The following is a 26,027-nucleotide window of genomic DNA, read 5'->3' on the forward strand; positions in this document are numbered from 1 at the left end:
TTGCTATGTGATGTTGGTCAAGTTACTCACCATCTCTGGGCCTCAGTTCTCCAGGAGAGAAGGAGAAGTTTGAATGTGATGGGCTCTAACCATCTTCCATTTTCCATCTCTGACACTGGGCACATCTACCTTGCGTGCTCAGGGTCCCCACTGGAGGGCAGTGGGTTTCCACACCATTCCTCAAAACAGCCTTTGCAGAAAGGGTTCTGTGGCCAAATAAGTTGGAAAGACACCTCATCACAACATCATCCTTGTCCTGGCAAATCACAAGCCACATTAGCACATTAAAGGCTCTGACAAGTCCTGTAGCAGAGATGCCTGTTCAGCATTTCCAAAATTTATTTGACTGTAGAACTTTAAAAAGTTGGCCTTTCCTGTACCCCAGGCATCAGAGTTACTACGGACAACCTCTGGGAAACCCCAGCCTTTCAGTTTTCATGGGGGCTTCTTCCGTGAAAGATAAATTTGCCATTTTTTTTCATGATGATTCTGACTTATTTTCAGTAGAACACAAGATTTGTTTTCCACATTGTCGAGTGGATTTTGTCCTTAACTAAATCTCTGGTTTTTTCCCCCCAGTCATTCCCTGATCAGAAACATCTGCTTTGATGTCACACACTGAGTCACTGACAAGATGTTGGAAAACCCTCTGACATCAGGAAACTGGGCCTGGCACCATCTAGAGCTTTCCTGATGGGGCTTTCTAGAAGCAATGTTTCTAGGGTGGTGTAATACAGATAACTCAGGCTTTGCTATCAAAAACTGTAGGTGCAAATTTTAGCTCAACCACCTACTAGCCATATGACTTGGGACCAATTTTTTTTTACCTCTCACCTCTATTTAGTAATGGGTGAGGACTAAGCTGCAAAGAATGTGTTGAGTGCCAAGTTTCCTTCCTTCTTCAAAAAAATTTGTAACAACTAATATTTACTAGCACTTACTATGTGCTGAACTAAACAGATGCATTTCATGCTTTCATCTTCCCATCAGCTCCATGAGACAAGTATTGTTGTTTGTCGCTCAGCTGTGTCCAACTCTTGTACAACCCATGGACTGTAGCCTACCAGGTTCCTCTGTCCATGGGATTCCCCAGGCAAGAATATTGGAGTGGGTTGCCATTTCCTTCTCCAGGGATCTTCCCAACCCAGTGCATTGGCAGGCAGATTCTTTACCACTGAGCCACCAGAGAAGCCAGAGACAAGTATTACCTCTCCTCTTTTACAGCCAAGGAGACCAAAGCCCAGAGAGGGTAGGTAACATGCCCACAGACACACGGCTTAAGAGGAGTTATGCTAAGATTTTAGCCCTGGTCCTAGACACTATAACATCTGCCCTTTTCACATCTGATCCAGATGAAGCAATGCTGATCTTATGAACCTCTTACCTTACCTACCTGGCTGGCATTTATTGGTTCTCAAGTAACCCAGGTGGTATGATGACAGGCCCTGTGCAAACTTGGCTGAATGCTCATAGACAGCCATGGAATCCTAATACTGAAAGAGGCCACGGTGACTTCCAGGCTCCCTGAGTCTCCAGGCCCCCAAACCCATCCTCAGGGCCCCCTCTGGGGGTAGGGGGTACTGATTGTGCTGAACTCCAGCACAGCCCCCCTCATCTGCTCTAGCCAGAGCAGCTAGCCCTGGGTTTGGTTGCTTTATACACTGGGATTCTGTGCAAGATTTTCTCTGATAAAAAGGATATTCTACTAAAACAAGGAAATTTGAAAACCACTACCATAGAAAGGAGAAGGAAATGGCGACCCACTCCAGAATTCTTGCCTGGAGAATCCCATGGACGGAGGAGCCCAGTGGGCTACAGTCCATGGGGTCTCAAAGAGTCGGACACAACTGAGTGACTAACACACCATAGAAAAGCCCCCTCTTTTTTAAACAGGGGAGGACTCTGAAGCCCAGAGAGGTGTAGTAACTTGCCCAGGCTCTCCAGCCTTCCTCCTGAGCCCCAGAGAGACCTCTGTCCTCTCTTCAGGACTCAGCGGGGATCAGATTGAGGGGGACTTCTCAGCCCTCAGGGAGCTCCTCAAGGTCAGTAGTCTGGGCCAGTTCTGCCAGCTGGTGGCCAGTTTCTATGAAGATAACTGTGTCTGAGGCTGGCTCCCTGAACCTCGTCTGACCACATCTATTTCTGGGCCGCGGAGCCCTGACGGAGCACAATTTGATTCATAAATTACCCAGCTCAAGGTGTGTGTGTGTGATGGGCTCTCCTTCCCAGATTTGAAAGTCATTCACTCCGGAACGTGCAGTACTTGGGGTGGAGGGGGCGGGCAGCGGTGGGAACAGCACTCAAGGAGGGAAAGCGGCAGGAGAGCCGGGGGCAGGGAGGTGGGTGGGAATCAGGGAGCCTTACTCCTTGTTCTCCATCTCGTTGAGTCCTCCCCCCAACCCCAAGAGGCACCTTCCATTATCATCATCCCTGTTTGGCAGATGAGGAAACAAGCTCATGGAGGTGAGGTCACTTGCCTGCCCAAAGTCCCGTGGCTGGAAGTAGCAGAGTTTAGATTCGAACTCAGGGCTTTCTGATGCTGAAGTTTTTTACTGTCAGGATGATGACAAGACAAGGAACTGAACCAGCGGCGTTTAGAGGAAGAGGTTAGAGCCTGGCAAACAGGATCAAAAGGGGACTTCAGGAGTGTCAAGCCTCCTCTTCCGATCAAGTTCAGTATGTACCGACAGCTGGCGTTGCCCCCCACCCTGCCCTTCTTCGCCACGGTCTTTCCCATCTAATGTCTTCTTCCAGTTCCAGGCACTGCTGACTTCCATCTGCCCCAGGCACTGGGTTCACTATCCTTCACACATACCCGATATAGGCTTAGCACTTTACAGTTTGTAAAGCATTTTCTGGTCCCTAATTCCACTGAACCTCCAAATAGCCAAGTGAGTAGGATAGGTATTCTTACCCCCAATGGGGAAACTGAGGCTCAGAGAGGCCACAAGCCCATAAGTGTGCATCCAGTCAGGTCCTTTATGAGTTCTTCCATCAGCTTTGTTATACATAAACTTTGTCCTTCCCCTGGGGGTGACCAGTCCTCCCCCTTAGCTGGTGGGCTCCCCAGGGACATTGCGCATCACCCCCTCGTCCTGTGCCTCGGGCAGGGAGGCCTTGTAGTGCGGCACACTGGCCCAGTCCCCTCGGCCTCCTTTCCCTTGTCTCAGTGCTGGATCCGTGCAGAGGTGCTGGAGGAGGGGGTGCCGGCTTCATCAGGATGACAGACAGCACACACCCCGCTCCCTGCCTCCTTCTCCTTGGGCATCTGATCACTGTCCTCTTTGTTTTCTTAAGTGTCTCCCCTCCTCCTTCCCCCCTCACACTCCCCCTCTGGGACAAGGCCTTTCAGATCATCAAATATCAAACGCTTCTTATGCGAGGGCTGAGATGGCTTTATCGGAGCCCGTAAATCTCCCAGAGCCCTGACGCTCTCTGGAGTGCCAGGCCTCAGGTGAATTATGTGGGCTGGTCCAGCAGCAGGCAGCACACAGCTGAAGGACCCAGCACAGCTCAGTGCCCACCCTTGGCCCAAGGAGGGGCTCCAACTGAGGGTGGGCTTGGGTGTTCTGGGGCCACTTGCCCCAGATCCTGGAGGTAAAACCTCCAGGCAAGTGAGCAGGTGAGTCCTTGAGGGACTCTCAGCCGCTTTTCCCCTTCTCTTCACCTTGTTCATCTCCTGGCCAGTCTCTGGCCCCCAGAGCCTAGGGAGTGTGAGCCCCACCTTGGAGAAACTATGACAGTTAGGAAAGCCATTTGAGATCCAAAAGACCCAAGTTCTAATGCCAACATTGTCTTTAAATAATCAGGTGTCCTTAAACATATCACTTCCCTAACTGAGCCTCAGTTAACTCATCTGAAAGCAGTGCTGGCCTTGTGGGAGAATCCAGTAAACTCAGAAGTGCTCTGCCAGGGGGCAGAAGCAGGCATCTTCCCTGTAGGGGGTAGCCTGGTATGTGAACTAAGCCTCCAGGCTCCGGAGTCAGACAGACTTAAATCCCGGTTCTGCCACTTACCAGAGGTGTGACTTCAGGAAATCATCTAATTTCTCTGTGCCTGGATTTTCTCACCTGTAAAATGGGAATAATGATGATGATGATGCCACCACAACCTGGCAGATGGAATTTCTATGACAAGTAATTGACCAATACATGGGAAGTGCTCAGAATGAATGGCCCTGGCTATTGCTCCTTCTCTCACTATCACCCAGTCCATGCATCACCAACAGGCCTTTCTGCCTCCAGAGCCTCCCCACTGCTGTGGACAAAAATCCAAGCTACTTACCCAGCATTTGAGGCTCCTGCCTCCTGACATCAGCCACTCCTGACATCAGCCACTCCTGACATCAGCCACTCCTGACACTGTTTTGTGTGAGCTCAGCTCCTCCCACTGGCTCCCGCCTTGGGAAGTGGTTGTCCCCTCCAGCCCTTTGCTCAGAATGCCCTCTTCCTCTCCACACTGACCCTAACCCAGCCCTTCAAGGCCTGGCAGAGGAGCCCCCCTGCACCAGGCCCCATGAGCTTTCTTGTCTAGATCGGGTGCCACTTGGGCACAGAGACCTTATCTTTTGCTGCTCAGCCCCTCCAGTGTCTTGCAAACTCCTCTTTAAGTAAAGCCCTTATTTCATTTGGCCGAGGTAGCAGTAACCATGGTGGGAAAAGTCCCTGGGAGGTTAAATTCAGCAAGTTATCATCAGTCATGGTGGTAACCTAGGCAGAGGAAGGGTTACTCATTAAAGTGAATCAATTTCCAGATCATCCCATGTTGAGCACCAACTTAGACACACATCATCAGACATGGGGGGATTTGGGTAATGCAAATATGCATAACATAAAATTTATCACTTTTAAGTGGCATTGCATACATTCACAATGTTGTGCAACCATCACCACTGTCTAGTTTCAGAACTTCGGGGAGTTTTCTTTAAAGGTACTTGTATTAATTCTTTTTTACAAATACAATTCACATAAATCAACAAGGAAAAGCTGAAATGGCTCTAGAGCAATGGTTCTCAAGCAGGAGCAATTTTAGCCCCTTCAGCCCCCATCCCGGGGAATGTTTGGCAATGGTCTGAAGATTTATTGGTTGTCACTACTGGGAGAAGGAGTGCTACCGGTTTCTAGTGGCTCAAGGGTAAGGGTGCTTCTAACCACCCCACAACGCACAGAGCAGTCTCCCACAGTAGAGAATCATCCAGCCCGACATCATGGGCGCTAAGGTTGAAAAACACTGTTCTCATATTACTACTCCGAGATCATTTTTGTTAACATTTTGTCAACATTTCATTTCATTCCTTTCTCTCTCTCTCTCTCTTTATATGTACCTATATATATATATTTAAACAACAACAAAAGTGTGTACTGTGAACTGTGCTATTTTGTACCTCCTTTGCAGGGGTGAAATGTCTTAAACATCTATCTTTTTAAGTAACAAACTTCTTTTCTACAACATTATTTAGTGGCTGACCAAATTTAATATCGTAGCGTAATTAATCCCTGTTGTTAGACATCTGGGTTGTTGCGTGTTTCCTTTAGTGAACAACCATGGTGAAAGTCCTGGGAGCTGCACCAGTGGGCACGTCCCTTGTTATTCCCTCTGGAGAAGTTTACCTGGTCGCAGAGTAGAGGTTTTTCAGGAAATCAGAAGGTTCTGATGGCAGCCCTGGCTCCTGGCAACATCTTGTCAATCCCCATTAAAGTGTCCTCAGAGAACCAGGGTCGCCTGTCCCTGTAGACAGGGAGCCGGGTACTGCCATCTGTGAGAAGGGTCTGGTGTGACCCTTTGCAACCCTGACATAATAGGCTTTGCTGTCCTTGGCTGATCAGGTGAATGCTTCATACTTTGGAGCCAGTTATGAGCAGATTAGTGAGTCCAGTCTGTGGTCTTATTAGGAGAGGTGACCGTTTGTTGGTGTAGTTGAGCTTGATGAGAACCGTCGTTCTGTGAAACGCCGACAAGACGAGCAGACTGTAATTCCCACCTGCTTGTGGAGCTCGGAGGTCGTCTTTCCCCAACTGGCCGCTAATAACTGTAATTAACAAGACGCACTCAGCTCAGACATGTCACTGTGGGTGCATCGGGAGAGTGTGATCGCCCCAGTTGGAAATGCTAATTGGCTGCCCCCTCCCCATGACCCTACTGCAGTTATGATCTCTGTGAGTGTGACACTGTAAGTCACTCCTGTATCATTCTGTCCTGCAGCCCTTTACACCAGCCTCAGAATGGCACCCCAACACCCCCGCTGTAGCCCACACATCATTCAAAAGCCTTTGTTGAGCACCTACGTGTGTCACCCGGGCACTTGCAGAAGTGGGTCCCTGCCCTCCTGGGGCTTATATTCCAGTGTGGGAGACAGACAGTAACCAAACACATAAACAGATGAAAAGAGAAGTTCAGAAGGTAGAAGCACTTTGAAAGAGACCAAACAGGATAATGGAGAAGAGGGTGATGAAGGCGAGAGCAGGATGGCGGGGTGACTAGAGAGCGTTTCTCGAGGCCCCTCAAAGGTGAACCTGTGGACTGAGGCTGGACTGCAGACCAGGCACCTGCGAAGATGCAGGGAGAGCATTCCAGGCAGCTTCAGGGGAAGCTCTGGAGAAGGGGGTAGGCCTCATCTACCGTCACGGTCCTTGGGGCAGGGGCATGCCGCAAGCTCTCACTTGCATCTCCTGTGATTGAAAGCTAAGGTAACCCACACCTCTGGTTGCCATATGTTGGACACAGAGCTGTTGAATGCAGCCCAGCCCAGGTGCCACCTGGGACTCGACTCGGCCCCTTTTGTCAGCAGGCAGCTAAGTAACAATTTTTAATTCATAAGATATCTTGCCCAAAGCCCATATCTCAGACTGACTCCCAGTTTTCATTATGCAGTGATACCGTTCTGTACCAGTCAGAAATGTACAGCTCCACTCGACAGTGATGGGCCTGCCGGCCAGCTTGTCCCGCTGGCCCAGGCGACATAGGCAGCACACAGGCAGCTGTTTAGTAGGGTATCCTTGGCTGGGGACAAGGGGGGAAGAGAAATCCAGGGGCCTCTGGGTGGGACATGAACTCTAGCTTAGTGAGAGCTGAGGTTAATTGTTTGTTCCACCCCTCACTGTGATCTAGGACCAGTTATTCCCTATGCCTTAATTTTTTGTTGGGAAAAGGGGGACCTATGTCGTGGGAGTTTTGTGAATATTAAAATATATATATATATATATACATACACATACAATATATTTTGCACAGTGCCAGGCACAGTATATGTTGGCTTTTATGGAGAGAGCCTCTCCTGGCACATTCGGCATAAGATGGGCATGGTTGGGGCTAACTTGGTCTATTCAGAAAACAGTCATAGTAGGGGAAGAAGGAACAGGAACCAAGACAGGCACCACAATAGGTCCTGTACATACATGATCACACCTGATCCTTACACAACCCTGTGAGGTGGGAGCTGTTATGCACACTTTATAGATAAGGGATTTGGCTCAAGGGAATTCACAATTTGCAGGAGGTCTCACAGCTAGTAACTGGCAGATCTGTTGTTGGCACCTAGGTCTCTTTTGCATCCTGCGAGCTCACACACAGTAGGCAGTCTTCACTCAGGTGTTGACCTAACAGACTCCAGGCAGAGACCACAGCTGAAGGAGGGGCCACCGGGGGTAGGGGGCGCACATCCCAGTTCTGCTCACTTCCCTGGGAGGGCCGGGTGACAGAGTCAGAGGCCAGGTGAGGGATCAGGCTCCCACTGGTCCCCTCATCCATTTAGGGACTAGTGTTTGAGTGGACTGATAGAAGACCACTGGACCCAGAAGACCAGCTAGATCATGAGTGCCTCATATGCATGGCTTTTTTCTTTTTTTTTTCCAACTTCATGGCCCAGCACGGGCCAGAGCCAGAGCATACCCCACCTGGTGTGTGCTCACTGACCCTTCCTAATCCCTGCAGAGGGGATAAGAAACTTTAGGCCATCCAACAGATAGGTAATGAGCACCGTTCTGGGTACCATGGACAGGAGCATGAAACCCCACCCTTCACCCTCAAGGCCACACTGAGTCTCTGGATGTGAGGACCAGGGAGGCCCCACGGCACAGGGCTGTTCTGAGGGTGCCAGCCCAGCCCTGGGACTCAGTGGGGTGAGAGAGGACACAGCCTTCAGGACTGGCTTCCTGAAGTCGGTGACATTGGTAGTGGATCTTAAGAACAGACAGGACCAAGGTGGGAGCTGTTGGTTTTCCTTATAACTCAGAGGGCAGCAAGAGTGCTTGCTATCAGCCCAGCAGAGCAGACAAAGCAATTGAAAGTCATCAGCCTGTGTTCCCACACGCACCATCAGCCACTCACTAAACTGCTTCTCGCCCAGACCTAGCTCCGCCATGGGTCAAGACGCTGCCAGCGAGATAACAAGGGGACAAGATGTGGGAGTGATGAGATTTGGCAAGGGCCAGAAGTAGGGGTGCCGGGAAAGGGGAGAGCTTGCCAGCCTTGAAGGAGCAAGGAGGTAGAGGGTGAGCTTCCGACAGCCCAAAGAGAGCTGCCCTCCTGCTCTCCAAGCCTGACCCTGTACCCCAACTTGTACTCCCTCCAATCCAGTTTCCCTCTCCCTCTGCCTTTGACCATCTAGAAACAGAAGCCTTTGCTTAACTCTGCTGCGCCCTCTAGCCGTCAGTCCACCTCCTTGTTTTTCACACCGAGCTCCAGGCAGCAGCATCTGTACTCACGGTCCCCAAGTCTGTGCCCCACTCAGCCACAGTATCTCACAGTCTGACCTCCGGGTGCATCTGAGAATCCAAACAGGAGACCTTCACTGGATCTTTCTTCTCCTGAGCCTGTCTCTCAGACTGTTTGACCCTGATAACCATCTCTTTCTCAGAACTTCCTTTCTTCTCCCTCTGGGCATCTGGCTCTATACTGCTTTCTCATTTGCTTCCCTGACCATTGCATTGCTTATTTCCATTTTCCCATGCATTCTCACTGGAGCCATAGGTCTCCCTAAAGGCAGGCTTGCCAGTGCCCTGTGTACGTTATCACCGGTGTGCTGGCAACCCCAGCCTTCCCACTCCAGTCCCCAGATAGCCCTCCCTTCCACTTCCTGGAGCAGCAGACCCCAACCTTTTTTTGGGGCACCAGGGACTGGTTTCATGGAAGACAGCTTTTCCAGGGACCAGAGTGGTGGTTTCATGATGGTTCGAGTGCATCACATTTATTATGCACTTTACTTCTATTATTATTACATCAGTTCCACCTCAGGTCATCAGGCATTAGATCCTGGAGGTTGGGAACCCCTGTCCTGGAGGCCATCACCACCTGGACATTCTGCTGCTGCGTAAAACTCTGTCATTTTATGAGGAATTTATCTAGAACTTTCCAGAATGTATGGAGTTGGTTTGTTTTTTTTTTTAACTGGAACTCCCTCTTGAGAAAAAAAGCAACTTCTTTGACCCCTCATTCTGTGAAGGAGGATGGTATCTGACTTGTCTCACCCTGTTTCTTGTGCCTCAGCCCAGGGCCAGGTGCAGCGTGGGTGTGGGATGAATGGCTGCAAAGAGAAAAAGAGAGACATAAATCTCAGTCCAGGCCAGCCACGCACCAGCCATGTGACCTTGGACAAGTTATTTAACGTCTCTGAGCCTGCTTCCTCATACGCACGTGGGATATCTTCTTCTAAAGTTATTGTGAAGATTGAGTCATATAATTGTGCCGACAGCTTAGCTCAGTGCCTGGCACAGGGAAGGGCTCAATAAATTGTGGCCACTATTTTTTTTTTAATAAATAGGGGAAAGAGGGCTGTGACTCGCCTTCAGCAGCCTTATGTGCTTTTGTGAACTTGATTCACATCTTCTCAACCCCTCTCTTGCAAATCAGAAGAGGTCTTAATGCCTGAAGCTCCTGGAGGGTTCCAGGAGAGCCAGCAGGGCCAGCAATGACCTGCTTCTTCTCTTGTGTGAATGCTTTAAGCCACCTGTTCCTGCAGTCTTAGGGTTCTCAAGGTGCAGCCCCACCCCCAACAGGTTCCCCTCCCCTACCAGGTACATCCCCACACGCCTAGGACAGCACCTGTCAACCCAGGGGAACCAGCTGCCCTTCTGCTCAGCAGTGGGGGCTGAACAGGTGAAAGGCATCCCCCGTGAGCTGCCCCCCCAGGCCCCTGGTCCCCATGGGACTTGGGTGAAAAATGTCTGGGAGACCAGAGCACTGACAGGGTAGTGTCAGTTTCCAGAATAACAAAGAAACTCATGTATATAGTTGCCAAGCCCATGCCACCCTCCCTCCCGCCCAGGGAGGAAAGATTATGGGAGAAGAGCAGTAAGGGAGGGAGGCAAGGAAGTGAGGACCCACCTCAAGGCTGGAACCCTGAAGGCAATACGCTCTGGACCTGAGGGTTTTGTTCTCAGACTTAGCCTCAAGGCTGCCACCTCATATTAATACATCTGAGCCCTGGGTTGTGAGACTCTGCTGGTAAGAGAATGTGTTGGCTTCAGTGCTACCGCTGGGCACAAACTCTAGGCAAAGGCTCCTGGGTGGGGTGGGTGAAGGAGATGGTTCGTGGTGGTATCTTGGTGCAGGACAGGTGGCCAGCATTTATTGAGAGCTTCCTATGTGCCAGACACTGTATTAACTCATTTAATCCTCACAGCAACACTCTGGAGTTGAGACTATTACCCCATTACCTCCATTTTACAGACTAGGAAACTGAGGGCCAGATATGTTAAATAACTTGATCAGGGTCACCCATTTAGCACGCAGCAGAACATGGTGGGAACCCAGACACTTTGCCTCCACAGGGCACAACTGTCTCTCTGCTCCACCTGGCTTTCATTCAGGTACCTTAGCTTCGCAAGTGCTTATACACTCAGTAGTGTGGTTGTCGGAGAAGGTAATGGCACCCCACTCCAGTACTCCTGCCTGGAAAATCCCATGGATGGAGAAGCCTGGTAGGCTGCAGTCCATGGGGTCACTGAGGGTCAGACACGACTTGAGTGATTTCACTTTCACTTTTCACTTTCATGCATTGGAGAAGGAAATGGCAACCCACTCCAGTGTTCTTGCCTGGAGAATCCCAGGGATGGGGGAGCCTGGTGGGCTGCCGTCTATGGGGTCGCACAGAGTCGGACACCACTGAAGTGACTTAGCAGCAGCAGCAGCAGCAGTGTGGTTGTGTCCTGATTGTGAATCTTTTGTGTGAGACTGAAGGTATGAACCTTGCCTGCTTTTCTCTGCTGATTCTCTAGCATTTCACACACAGTAGGTGCTCGATATGAACTTGGATGAATGAGTGAGCTGATTGGTCCATCAGTCTTCGAATGAGACCTGCCCTGCTTGGGATATGGGACTCACCTCCTGTTCCAGCCCAAGCCCAGCATCCCAGTGAGTGCTGATGTTACCATGGTGACAGGAGGATCATCAGAGCCGGTGACTCGCTTAGGCGGTCTTGTCAGCTCCCAGGGTATAACCCTTTCTGATTGTTGGTCTTGGCAGTTAGTCACTCATACTTTGATAGGTGAGTCCTACACAGATAGATGTGTGAAAAATAATGGGTGTGTGTGTGTGTGTGTGTGTGTGTTGGGGAAGGGTCCTTGAGTTTGAATTTGTACCAGTTGAGGGATATTTGCCTGCAGGTTGGTTGGACAAAGTGCCTAGGCTGGAGAAGGGGTTATTTTATGTGCTGAGGACAGACTCTGAGCTGGGGATGGGCAGCGTGGCCATGAGTAGGACAAAGGTTCTGAGTGGTGGACCCAACTAAGTGAGCCAGGAGAGATAACCAAACGGAAAGGCAGAGCGCATCATTCAACAAGGGGCTTCTGGTTTGTAAATGATTTATAGAAAAAATCTTGCAAAGATAAAAGTTGAATCACATTTAAACATTGATAGCTTCCTTTATTGAGGAGAATAAATGTATATGAAAATCTGGAATGATGGGATGCTGGACAGAGAGCCTGGGGAGGCGGGGTGCATGAATATGTGTGTGGTGGGGAAGTGGGTGTGGGAGGCAGGAGCCTGGAGGTCTTGCTTCAGGGCAGCCCTCCAGCTCGGCATTTACGGGCTCTGAAAACCCAGCCCCTGAAGCACCTTGCACTGTCCACATTCCAGCCACCTCAGTACTGATCACCCTGTCATGGGAATGTCTGGTTGAGGGCTATGCATTCCCCATTGGAAGCTGTCCCTGGTACATTGTAGGAGCTCAGTAATTGTTTGCCGAGTGGATTAGCTAATGATGAGCAGATGAAAGCACACGTCCTTTTGTTTCCCCAACAGCAGAATTCCTAGCTTAAAAAACTCCTTTGTATCCATGCATTTATATGCCTCCTTGCAACCCTGTCCTTCCTGCTCCATGAAGGCAGTCATACAAAAGCCCTCAGGAGGGTACCCAGGCTGCAGGACAAAGCCTTAGGCAAGGTGAAGGCTAGGGGGATGTCCCCTCCCTGGCCTGGCCCAGGTCAGAGTCTTCAGAGCCCACAGTCTGAGAATGATGAGACCCAAATGGGCTCCTCCACCAGCAGCCTCTCCCCTGCCTTGGGCAGCCGCTGCAGGAGCCCAGGAGGATGGGCTGGGAGTGGGCCACCTTGCTGACCAGCATGGGCCAGCCGAGAACAGCCCCTGCCTCAGTCTAAAGTTAGAGAGGGATGTCGTCTCCTCTCTTCTTTCCCCCTAGTTAATCCAAGAGAGGATCTGAGGTCCTACTGTGTATAGATCCCTTGGAGCTGGGGAAGGGACCCATTGGGGAGATACAGCAGCCTCCATGGGCCATCCTGGCGTCTACCTTGTGTATCGGGGGCTTGGATGTTAGTTCCTACCTATGGAATCAGAGTCCATCCACCCCTTCCCCAGTCCTGCCTGTCTTTCCAGTTCCAGCTCAAACAACATTTATTAAGTACTTATTTTGTGCCAGGAACAGTTCCAAGTCTGTACACATGTATTTTTTTTTTTTTCACATTCATTTAGTTCTCACAGCCCTATGAGATAGATCCATTATTATCCTAATTTTACAAATGAGACCAAGATACAGAGTGGTTAGATAAGTGGCCCAAGGTCACACAGCTAGCCAATGGTGTGGTGCAGGGAATTAATGGGACCTCCTCCATGCAGCTTTCCTTCTTTAAGCCTTCCCCTGTGTGAACAGCCTCTTCCTGCAGCAGGAACATCATTCAACAAAGGCTACTGGTTTGTGCATGATTTATAGAAAGGAGATACTGATTCTTATGGATGTCAACACTCTCTGATGAGGCTATAATCGCTTCAGCATCAGAATTCCTGGCAGAGTGACCTCTGTGTCCCCCACAGTGCCAAGCACTGGGCCTGGCCATGGGATGGCCTGTCCAGGGGACTGCTGAAAATGTGAATGAATGGCAGTGAATATTTGAATGAACCAACACACTGGTTAATGAAGAAGAGAAAGTAGTGGAATTGGGAGTTTCCAGTGAACTCACAGGCTGATGGGAAGGGCACAAGGGCAGGTGGGGGCTCAGGTGAACTGGGAGCAGCCGTCCTTCAGAAACTTGCTTACATCTGTGCACCCAGCACTGGCTGGGTACCTTGAAGAACAGTCTTGAAAGCCTCCCACCTTCAGGGGGCTTTTAGGCTGGGTGGAAAGTGCCCAGTTACACCCAGGAAGCAACTGGGGAACAAACAGAGCAGTGGCTGCAGCCTGTGGGGCTGGAGGGTCAGTAAGAGAGATTAGGACTGTCTTCCTGGAGGAGGGGGAGGAGGGGCTGGCACTGGGTGGGAGCACAGGAGGTAAGGCCGAGAGATAAGGTGGATAATGAAAGACAAGAGGCAGGACTGGATTTGAGGACCCTGCAGAAACCACTGTGAGGGCTGGGGTGCCTGTAGGGGCGCACAAAAGAAAGTTGGTGGGAAGGAGTAGGGTAAGGGTATGCTTGAGCCGGTGCCATTTATGTGTGATTTTTGCCAGTACGTTCAAGGTGTATTTTAAATTTTAATAAATACTTAAAACTTAAAATTGAATTTTGTTTTTAACTTATATTTATCATAAAGGGAAACTTTATATCACTGCCTTATAGAAAATTAGAGTAAAATAGAATAGATTAGAAAGGACAGAATAGAACAGGGAATGACCATAAAAATGAACACAAGGAAACAAAACAAGGCTACTGCCTTAGTTCACAGGGGCTGCTGTAACAAATGCCATTGCCCAGGTAGCTTGGCAACTGTAGGAATTTATTTCTCACCGTTCTGGAGGCTAGAAGCCTGAGTTCAGGGTGCCAGCACAGCAGGGTGAGCACCCGCCTCCTGGTTCACATGGCGCCTCTCTGCTAAATCCTCATATAGGAAGGGACAGGGGAGCTCTCCGGGGTATCTTATAAAGCATGAATCCCGTGCAGGATGGTTTTACCCTCATGACCTAAGCCCAGAAGCCCCACCTGCTCACTGCACCTACTACCATCTTTGGAGACTGGGATTTCACCATACAGAGTCTTGGGGTACACAGGTATTTAGACGTAGCAGTAATGACTCATTACAGATCCTGAAGCCTGTTCTCTCTGTGTTAAAGAGGAAAAGAAGCAAATGTTAGAGAGGGTGTTAAAGACATATATACACCAAGTCAAGACTTTCTCCTTAACTCAGTCAGAGAGCCTCGAGGAAGACGGAACAGGCAGAATGTTCTCAGCTTGTGATTCAGTGTCGTCTGCTGCCTGGGCTGTGTGCTCTGTTGTATCCCAGGGTTCTTTTCATTGCTCCTGGAACCAGCATCGACTTTAAGTTACTGATTAGTCCTTGAGCCCCAGAAAGGAATCCCAGCGCCAGCCCCCTGTCCACCTGCCCTGGGCCCCAGTCACACCCTGAATTCTTCTCTCTCACAGGGAATACCAACAGCATCTTTGCCCTGGACTACATCAGTGGGGCACTGACCTTGAATGGCCTGCTGGACCGGGAGAACCCCCTGTATAGCCATGGCTTCATCCTGACCGTGAAGGTGAGAGCCGGACACCTCCATCCTGGGTAGAGGGGATGCCCATGCCTTGGTGCCAGCCTCCAGTGGTGCCCAAGGTGGAGGCTCCAGGAGGCACATCACTGCTGTTCCCATACCGGGGCTTGTACCCAGGCCCCTGCCAGGAAGGACCAGCGCTTGTCACACGTGGGCCTCGTCAGGGACCCTGCTGGCCATCTCAGAGCCCTTACTGATGACCACAGAGAACTGTGGCTTTCTTCCGCATCTCAGGGGATGAGGAGGCCCGGAGTGGGTGGGCATCCTCTTGTCCTTTCTGTTACCGCGTGATTTCATGTTCTCTTATAGCCAACTTGGATTCTTAGAGTTACCCCATTTCTGGGGTTTTCCCCTGTATCTAATTTTCATGGCTTTCCTGGGGGATATTAGCTGGTTAGGGAAGAGCAATGCAGAAGGGAGAGGCCAAAGCGGCAGTGGTCCCCACCCCAGAAGGTATGACAGAGCCACAGCCCCCCACCTCCTGCAGCCCCCTGCTACTCATGGCTGGTTTTAATCAAAATCAATGACTTGCTGAGGCATTCCCTGGGAAACCCATTTAGGGTGTGGATGCTGCCTGGGCCGCAGGCGTCCTCCCCAGCCCCAGACTTCGATTTAGAGAGGGGCTAATACAAGGACCAGGGAGGGGGGCTCTGGGAAGAAGGCCCTTCTCTGGCATGGGAAAGATAGTGCCCCCAGCCTGGCCTTGCACTGTTCTCCTTGACTTTGAGAAGGCCTGTGGCAGCGATGGATTGATTAGCTTTGACTCTCCCACTGGCTCTGTCCTATCTACCTGCTGTCCACACGTGGGCCAGTGGGAGAGGGCGAGCTAACACAGCCTTTCCCCATCCAATTCCAAGCCCCAGGGTGCCTCTCAGCCTCCTCTCCTGTCTGTTCCCTTCCTCCAGAGGCAGGCAGCTCCAGTGTGAGAGAGCCACTCCACAGTCCCAGCAACACCACCAACTCACTGTGGGACCCTGAGCTCAGCTTTTCCATCTTTCTGTAAAATATAATGTAGAGTGTCCCCACTTGGCTGTGAATCCCAGTCCTCTGGGAAGCTAGTAAAAGATACCTAGTCCTGAGCTTCTCACCCAGAGATTCTGGTTCAGAAGGTCTGGGAATGGCTACTTGGTGGCCCAGCGAATCTGGTCCAGAGACTGGGTGCCCAGGTGTCTGAGTCCAGCTAGGACCCCCACAGGGCCCGCACAGTGTTCAGTCTACAGCAGGTGCTGAATTAAGTCTTGATTATCTGCTAGCACAAATGTTCTCAGCCTCAATTTCATCATTTGCCAAATGAATAATTTGGCATCATTTTCATCCCTTTACCTCCAGATGAACCCTGAAATCTGTCTTGTCCTCTTCACCCCACCTCAACCCACTGCCTGAGTTTAACACCTACTCTGGCTGTGTGTCCTTGTATAAGTCACTTAACCTCTCTGAGTTTCAGTTTCCCCATCAGTAACAGGAATCAGTAAAATAGAGATGCTAATGGTTGAATCATGGAAAAAGCAAGAGAGTTCCAGAAAAACATCTATTTCTGCTTTATTGACTATGCCAGAGCCTTTGACTGTGTGGATCACAATAAACTGTGGAAAATTCTGAAAGAGATGGGAATACCAGACCACCTGACCTGCCTCTTAAGAAATCTGTATGCAGGTCAGGAAGCAACAGTTAGAACTGGACACGGAACAACAGACTGGTTCCAAATAGGAAAAGGAGTATGTCAAGGCTGTATATTGTCACCCTGCTTATTTAACTTATATGCAGAGTACATCATGAGAAATGCTGGACTGGAAGAAACACAAGCTGGAATCAAGATTGCCGGGAGAAATATCAATAACCTCAGATATGCAGATGACACCACCCTTATGGCAGAAAGTGAAGAGGAACTCAAAAGCCTCTTGAAAGTGAAAGTGGAGAGTGAAAAAGTTGGCTTAAAGCTCAACATTCAGAAAATGAAGATCATGGCATCCGGTCCCATCACTTCATGGGAAATAGATGGGGAAACCGTGGAAACAGTGTCAGTTATTTTTTGGGGGCTCCAAAATCACTGCAGATGGTGACTGCAGCCATGAAATTAAAAGATGCTTACTCCTTGGAAGGAAAGTTATGACCAACCTAGATAGCATATTCAAAAGCAGAGACATTACTTTGCCAACAAAGGTTCATCTAGTCAAGGCTATGGTTTTTCCTGTGGTCATGTATGGATGTGAGAGTTGGACTGTGAAGAAGGCTGAGCACCGAAGAATTGATGCTTTTGAACTGTGGTGTTGGAGAAGACTCTTGAGAGTCCCCTGGACTGCAAGGAGATCCAACCAGTCCATTCTGAAGGAGATCAGCCCTGGGATTTCTTTGGAGGGAATGATACTGAAGCTGAAACTCCAGTACTTTGGCCACCTCATGCAAAGAGTTGAGTCATTGGAAAAGACTCTGATGCTAGGAGGGATTGGGGGCAGGAGGAGAAGGGGACGACAGAAGATGAGATGGCTGGACGGCATCACCGACTCGATGGACGTGAGTCTGAATGAACTCCGGAAGTTTGTGATGGACAGGGAGGCCTGGCGTGCTGCAATTCATGGGGTCGCAAAGAGTCGGACACGACTGAGCGACTGAACTGAACTGAACTGAGTGGTAGAATCTTTTTCCTGGGGTTATGGTGAAGATGAGGTGGGATAATTCACATAAAGTGCAGTGCCCAGCATTGAAAAAGCCCGAATGAATGACATCTCTTATTGTGATCATGGCTACCTTTATCCCTGGCATGTTTATTCTGTCTGCAGGGCACAGAGCTGAATGATGACCGCACCCCATCTGACGCGACAGTGACCACAACCTTCAACATCCTGGTGATTGACATCAATGACAACGCCCCAGAGTTTAACAGCTCTGAGTACAGCGTGGCCATCACTGAGCTGGCACAGGTCGGCTTTGCTCTCCCCCTCTTCATCCAGGTGGTAGACAAGGACGAGGTGAGTCCCTTAAAATGTGGTGTCCAGTCCTGCACCCAGTCTGGGCTGTGCAACCCTGGGGGGGACACCAGGGATCTCTGGGCTCTCAGGTCCCCATCTATAAAATAGAAAAAAACTTTGCCTCGCCCTCCCCTGCTACGTGCTGAGGATAAATAAGGCTGCAAAAATCCCGCACAAAGTGTTTGAGCACACACCTCCAACGTATAGTTCTATTTTAGAAATTTATATGTGTGATCATCGTACTAACCTAGTATGTGTATTATGAAACATACATGCAGAAAATAGACATTTTAAAAGGGAGAGGCTCTTATATAAATGGTGACTTTGGAAATTTGGAATATTCCTGCTTTGGGGGTGATAACAACCCCACCTTTTCCTTGCAAGTAGTGCAAGTACCTTCCAGGGGATCCCAGGCCACAAGGATGCCTGCACCCCCTTGCCCCGGAACTTGGGGGTTGGGGCCAGTGAGGGAAGGCGTGGGTCCTGAGTGAGAGAGACAGCTCTAGAGGGAGCTCCAGGAGGCGGGGGCTCCAGCTCCACCCCGTGTCATGCTGCTGGCCTGGATGCCTCCCCTTGCCCTACCTCCCTTGCCCGTCAGCAGTCACAACCTTAATAGGACTTCTATTTATTACCGCTGCTCTCCCGGCCTTCTCTGCTCAGGAATTCCATTAGGTTTTCCCGCCAGAGGTGCTTCTCTGCAATTACTCCTCACGTGAGGCGCTCTCACTGGCCTTACTCCAGGCCTGGGGCCCCTCTCCTGTCAGCTTCTCTCAACTGTACCCAATCCCCCCAAGGACTCAGGTTCACAAGGGCAAGTCAGTGCCTCTGTGTGTGTGTGTGTGTGTGTGTGTGCACGCGCGCACGCGTATATGCCCAGTCACATTTCTTACATGTGTACACATATGATATGCCTTCTTGTCCCGCTGAGTCTTTTGAAACCTACCTCTTTGAGATAACTGAAGTATGTACTGAGCACCTATTGTTTACAAGGAGCTATATTTGATGACTTAAGGAAATCCAGGAAGTGGGATCTTTGGTCCCTGCCCCATGGGGCCAAATGTGTTTATGCAAATATAATATGTAATTTTAAAACATATGCAATAATGTAGAAAGTTTAAACGGTGGAGATAAACAGGTGTAAAAACAGGTTCTGACATGTTCTCACTCCCCATGGATCACGTTGTATTCCCCAGAAGACCAGACCCCCTTTAGAGACTGCTGTGTGAATGAGAACCTCAGGAGAAAGTCCCATCTTTGGTTTCAGGCTGATGATAATGCCCAAGGGAAGAGAGACACCAGAAACAGTGTGGTCCAGGGTCCAGTGACTGTAGGCAGTGAGGCTCCAGAACTCAGCTGAGGAGGAGGCAAGCAGGGACTGGGAGGGTCAGGAAAGACTCTGCCCTAGGAGGGGGACTAGGGCTAAGCCTTGGGGTAAAAGTCAGGTGGTAAAAGAGTGCTCAGGACGACAGGGGACCAGGCTGTGGCCCCCAGAGAGGACCAGAGGGAGAAAGCTGTATGTGGATCAAGGGAACAGGCAGTAACCTGTGCAACTGATCAGGGATTGTGGAGTAGCCTGCTGGGAAGGTGGGCTGGGACACAGACCTTGGGGAGCCTTGAGTGCCAAGCCAAGGAATCAGCCGGGGCCTGTGTTCAAGGCCAAACCTGCCATTTATTAGCTCCGTAACCTTGGATGACTCATTGACCCTTTCTAAGCCTCACTTTGCTCACCTGTGTAGTAAAAAATAGTCATTTCTATCACAGGAACAAATTAACCCTGCAAGAGCAGTTTATTCTCCCTCGGACTGCTTGTCCAGCCAGGGTAGGCAGGGAGAGCCCTTCGGTGTGGCCACTTAGGCGCACACTCTGCAGGATTGTGGCTGCGTTTGGAGGCAGCCACAGGGTTAAGCTCCGGCTCTTCTTTGCTTGATCTCAGAAGTGTGACTTCTGCTGAAGGCCCATCACCCAGCACTAGGTATGTGCCCCTACCTCGCTACCCGAAGGCCGGGGGATGGAGGTAAGCGGCTAAATATTTGTGTCTGCCACAAAGGACAGCAGCAAGGTGTGGAGAGAGGAGGAGATCAGCTGAGAGTGTGCAGGACTTGGCATGTGCCAGCCACACACAGGTGTTCACCACATGAGTGCAGGGGCACCACCCCCGGCAGGGCCCGCTCACCTCGACTTGTGGGATTTCAAGGTTAGCCTGTGCCCTTGGGTTTTACCTCAGGCTCCCTTCCCGGGAATCCTGTCTAAAGCACCGGTAGGAATGCTGATGGCAGGGACCCTGATCCGCTGGGGTTTGGCCAGTGTCCCTAACAGTACAGGACTGGCCTCCTTCCCACAGGGTCACACTTGTCCAGGGCACAGCAAGGTGCAGGGAGAGAGGAGGAGAAGCAGCCCAGACCATCCCACCCTAAGGTCACCTCCAGTTGACCTTAAGTGGAGGACACTGGGCCCTCCTCCAGTTTCCCAGTAGGGCTGTACCCAGACCCCCCAGATGTGGTCCTGGGCTGGTTCCTAAATAAGAAGGAGAGAAAAATTGCTGTCTCGGTTGCCCTGCTCTTTTGTAGCTCCCATTTCTTCTCCACTCTCCAAACCTCGGGGGGTGGGGGTCAGATCTGCCCGGGTGAATGCTCCCAAAGCCTGGTCTTGGGTGCTGATGGTCAGACCTCAGGTTCCCAGCGTGGAGTATTCAGCCACAGGGCCAGCGGGAACACAAGACAGAGGGTACTGGTATGCACAGCATGGCCCAAGTGTCCCAGGTCTGGAGAAAATCAGAGAACCTCAAGGAGGAAGCAAGAGCTGTTGCAAAAGATTTGTCATTCCTCTGACTTCTCTTGCTGAGGGGAGATCCATCTGTTGGGATTTGTTTCTGGGTTGAAAGTGACTCTGGATTTGCTAGGTATGGCAGGAGAATGTTTATCGAGCAGACCTGGAGAAGGGACATGAGGAGAGCTCACGTCCCTTTGTCATCGATTCTCCAAGACACGATTCTCCCTTGCACTCACCATGCTTGTGATTTTGCAGTTACTGGTGTGGTGATCTCAAGAGTGTCTGTCTCCCCGTTAGACTGAATGACCCAGGGGTTGGAGCACGTCTGTTTGCTCACCCGTGTAACCACCCAGTGCCTCACACTCTGCCTGGCACTTGGGAGGCACTGCAAAAATATATTTTGGTTGAGTAGAAAGCACGATTGAATGATAAAAGAAGCAATGAAGTAGCCCAGAGCTTTATCCAAACTGAGTCATCGTCAGTACCCATATGCTGAAGCCCAAATTCGACTGAGTTTGTGTAGGAAGGTGAGCTGAGAGGTCCACTGTGGGGCAGTAGAGGCTGCTGACGCAAGACTGAAAGGGAAGGAGGAAGCAGTTTAACGTCTCAGTCAGGCCTTTGTGGCAGCCGTTCCTAATAAGGATGCTGACCTAATTCACAAAGACTGGATAATGCCTGCCATCACCTCCAGACTCTGCTCAGCCTCTTGCTGAATCTTGGGCTCTGCCAGACCCTTAAATGCACCTAAAGGTGCTTGAAAGAGAACCTTTCTCTGCCCCAAGGACTCCATCTCCATTGTCAAGTCTGAGTAATTTCCTCCCCTTTGTCCAGCTATAGAAAACACATAAAAGCCAGAGGAGAAACCAACAACCACCCATTTACACCTTGTGACAGTTGAGATGCAAATAGATGGTTGTAATGCAAATCACACAAAAAGTCTCTAGGTACAGGCCCCAGGAGTCAGCCTTGGTACAGGAGCTCGTTTCTGAGCTCCAAATTAAAGGCTGCGACAGCCTCATTCCGCTAGCTGGGCGTTCTCTTGTCTCCTCCTTGCTCTTCTCTTGGAAGCCACAGGAAATAACTACACACTTACCTACTTGGATTCCTACCACATTGTTACCCGCTCCCTTGCCCTCGACATGATCTCTGCTGTTTCTCCACTTTGGTCAACTTTTCCTCTCCTAATCGTGCCTGCAGCCCTCCCCAGGTCCTGCCTACAGCTGAGCTAGACACAGGCTGTCCCGTGTTCCCATCTGCATTGATTGGGAGGGTTGGAAGTTTCCGTTCACTTGTCCTAAAAAGCCACTCTTCTAATCTGCATTCTGACCCTGAAGGGTTGGGGACTGAAGGCAGGGAGTGTGGAAGCCCATCCATGCGGCTTGCTGCTTTACAAATTCCAGCAAAGGGGTTCTTAAAAAATATTGTTTCTGCCCTATGCACGACCCTACCCAGTTGACGGGGATAAAAACGGAGAATTCAAAAAAAAAAAAAAAGGAGAATTCTTCTTGCATGCTCGTCAGTAGAAATACCGTCCATGTTACTTCCTGCCTTTCTTCTCAGGAGCTGGGGGCATTTGATGCACTTTACTTCTGACCCACAGCTTCTTGGAACAGAATTGCTACTGTGCTTAAGAATATGTTTGCAGGAGAGAGGGTTGGGGTGTAGGGAGGGGTGCCAGTATTCCTGCCCAGAGAGGTCTCTACTGCCCGGCCCTGGGAATTATAGTCATTAAAGAATGGCCTTCAGACCTCATTAATTTGTTGGCCACCCTCTGCCCCTGGCATTTCTAAGGAAATATATTGAAATATACACAGGTGGGGGATGATGCATTCATTCAGTCAACAAACGTTATTTTGTACCTACTGTGTTCTCACCACTGGGGAAATGGTGCTGAAGATGTGGTCCCTGCCCTCCAAGAGCTTCTATTTCATTCTAGGGGGGAAGCTAGAGGAGTAGGTGCCAACATCAGGAAGTCAGGAAACAAGCTGAGTGATAGGTAGTGGGTAGAGGGACTACTTTTGATTCAGGAGTCCTAGAAGCCTTTCCCAAAAGGTGCTCTTGGGGCTGCAGTTCAGTGATGTGGAGGGGTCAGCCATACAGAGTTGTGGAGTGTGCTCCCCTGCAAGGGCAGAGGTCCCCTACAAGGGATCCAACCTTGTAGGTATTTCCAAGGAGCAGAGGAGAAGCTGGTGGGGTGGTCCAGGGAGCTTGAGTGAGCAGCAGAAGGTAAGGCTGGTGCTATCATCAGGGGCCAGGCCAGGCCTGCCAGCCTCAGGAAGGTGTTCTTCCATGACTGTGAGCATGGAGGGGAACCAGCTGACATGCTCTGAGTCATCTTTGTTAAGGAGCTCCCTGATGGCTGTGTTGAAAATGGGGGGCTGACAGGGGCCACGGGTGGAAACAGAGAAACACCCCCACCTCCATTGCCCACTGTTCCAGCTGGCAGGTGCATCCTGGTGTCTGACTTGAGGCTCTCCTGCCCTTTAGCCAGTTTCCCCTTAAGTGTTTGCAAGAAGCCAGAGAACCCCAGACCCTTTATAATGAAACCTAAAAAATCTAGAAGAAATGCCTCCAGAACACTTCTCAGGACACTGAGTGGCCATCTTCAGTCTTTGTGACAGAGGCTCTCCCATGTTCAAGTTGACCCAGGGTTTTGAACTCTGGCCATAGCCCTCTGCTACCAGACCTGCCTGGACTGCCCAGGAAAGATGGTGGTAGAGAGAGCAGGGAAGCCAGGTCCCAGCCTCCTCACAGAGGGATTCCAGGCAAGCCTTGTCCTCTCTCTGTGACCACCTCTGGGAAACCATGGGTTGGACCAGTGAGCCTTAAGACTATAAACCCTAACATTCTTTTTGTCCAAGAGGACCTGGGTGGGAAGAGGGAGGGCGCCTCCCGAAGCTTCCCTAACCACCCCACACTGCTTCCCAATGTCGGCCCATCGTCTCTCCCCTGTTCTTGCCCCAGTCGCCTCTGCTCCCCACTTTGGGTGCATAGGCCTGGTACCTCTGTGGGCCTCATCCCCCGCCCCCAGCCTCTTCCCCCCACCAACGTGCTTCTTTATTTGATACTATCTGGGGTATCGCTTTACGGGTTAGGAAGAAAGAGCCAATTAGAGTTGTTAAAAAATAAGGGCTTCAAAGCCAGACTACCTGGGTTCAAACCCTAACGCTGCCATTTTTCTTCTGTGTAACCTTAGGAGACTTGTTTACCCTCATGGATTCAGTTTTATTACCTGAAAAATGGAGGCAGCACAATTTGAAGTCTCACCAGTGGGGTAGATGCACTGCCCAGGACCCTTTCCCAATTGGGACTCCAGATTGCTGTCAGCGTGAGACTTCCCAGCGCTGTTCAAGTCTAGATGTAGTTGTCACCCCAATTTGGGGATATATACGCTTTTACATTTCCCTATTATTTTTACTTCTTTTCTCTTAATGACTGTAGATTGAAATTAAGTCAAATAATCTATAAAAATTGAAACTGTTGGGAAAAAATGGAGGTGGTAATAATATCTACCTCATAGAACCATTATGAGGATTAAGTGGGCCTATATGTGTATTTCAGAGAAAGCAATGGCACCCCACTCCAGTGTTCTTGCCTGGAGAATCCCGGGGACGGGGAGCCTGGTGGGCTGCCGTCTATGGGGTCGCACAGAGTCGGACACGACTGAAGTGACTTAGCAGCAGCAGCAGTATATGTGTATTTAGACGTGCCTGGCCCATAAAAAATACTCTTAAAATCCTAAAAATTCTTACTCCCAGCCCTGGAAGATATGTGTATTATTGTGTCATTTCTAGGGAAAAGGAAGCTGAGGTTCAGAGAAGTTAAGGGGCTTCCCTAAGGTGGCACAGCCAATGGGCCTCAGAGCTTGGCCCTAAACATCCCTGGGCTTCTTGCTTGTGCTGCTGGGCTCCCCGTTTACAGCCAGGGCTCCCCATGCTCAGAGATCTGGTCCCACCAGAGCAGGTGGGTCCCGCACCTCCAGCCTGGCTGGTAGGAAGGTGAAGGGGAGGTGAGACGGCGGGGGTGGCTGCCCTGCAGGGGTGAACAGGGACACATCTGGCAGGAGCTAATTCCTGTTTCAGGCAGGGGATAACACAGTTCATTTGTTTGAGGGGCACAGGAGAAAAAAACCAGCATTACCCACCTCCCCAAGGAGAAAACATCACAGAACAAACAAGTAAAAGAAGGCAAATGATGAGGAGAAAAGACCGTATTCCAGAATGCTGGGTTTATTTGTAGGGATGAGGCGGGGCTGAGGCGGCAGTGACAAGGAGAGATTGCTCTCGCTCTCCTCTCCGTCTTGGCTTCATTTTTATCTATCACCCTCATTTTCCATTCCACATGTGTTCCAGGCCTGTCAGGGAGCCCAGTCCATAACCTCGTATTTACTTAAATTCATTTTCTCATTCACTCCTGTTAGTTGGCCTGTCCGGCCTGCGATTCCTCTGGCCCTTCTCCCCACACAGCCCTGCAGGGTTGCAGTGCTGGCCCCTCAAGTCCCTCCCAGACTTCCTTTCAGTCCAGGGGTTCTGAATCCAGGAGTGGGAGCCCACTGACTCTCCAAGGCATCCTTGACCCTGGGTGGAGAAAAATCTGCATCTTTATTTTTGCTCACCTCTACCTGAACTTCTGAGATCTCTTTGATCATGAAATAGAAACAAATCACAGCAGCCTTAGGAGTACCTGTGACTCTGAGCCCAAGAGAAATCTCAGATATTTTCATATCACATTACAAGTGTCACAGGGATCTCAAAACACCATTTACACTCATCACTACTTTGAAATTACAGCATATATTAGACCCGCTGCCAAATCTTATTGTTTCATGCATTAAGAAGCACGTAACGGTACTATAATACCCTTTTAAAGTACTTTGATAACTGTGTTTCAAGATAATTAATCGACATTGTGGTCCTTTGTATTTTATTTTATGCAAATAAAATGTTATTCTCTTGAAGGGGGTCCGTGGGCTTTACCAGACCTCCAGAGGGTCCATGGCACAAAAAAGATGGAAGACCCCTCCTTAATTCCTGTCCTCAGTAGCTGCCACCCTTCAGCCCATCTTCCTCCTCAGGCATTGGCTGTAAGGCCAACCTTCCACTGGTTCTCAGAGTTGCCATCCTGAACTGAATATCCGTTTAGGGTGAGGTGGGTGAGAACTGGGAGGCCATTTTCTCCATGTCACACATTCAGCTGAGGGTCCGTTTTCTGGCTGTGGAGCTTCCAGGCCACTATTCACCCAGGCCCCATAAATCCACCCACCAGCATCTACTTTGCAGTAGAGGCACAGGAAATATACATCCCTGGCACCCCAGGGAGTGATCCCCGCTGTCCTGAGCTCTCCCTGCCTGCCAGTATGACCC

At 50.2% G+C, this 26,027-nt stretch overlaps 1 protein-coding gene across 18 annotated transcripts in view; it reads left to right on the plus strand.

Moving 5' to 3' along the window:
- Positions 1 to 26,027, plus strand: part of LOC133240635 (cadherin-23-like) — a 377,180-nt gene that overhangs the window by 233,528 nt on the left and 117,625 nt on the right. For all 18 annotated transcript variants that reach the window (XM_061405805.1, XM_061405806.1, XM_061405792.1 and 15 more), the window contains 2 exons: positions 14,805 to 14,917; positions 17,707 to 17,895. In XM_061405805.1, coding sequence (XP_061261789.1) covers positions 14,805 to 14,917; positions 17,707 to 17,895 — 302 coding nt within the window. The remainder of the gene's footprint in view (positions 1 to 14,804; positions 14,918 to 17,706; positions 17,896 to 26,027) is intronic.

This window comes from Bos javanicus, chromosome 28, assembly GCF_032452875.1.
Source record: "Bos javanicus breed banteng chromosome 28, ARS-OSU_banteng_1.0, whole genome shotgun sequence".
Classification (NCBI taxonomy): Eukaryota; Metazoa; Chordata; class Mammalia; order Artiodactyla; family Bovidae; genus Bos; species Bos javanicus.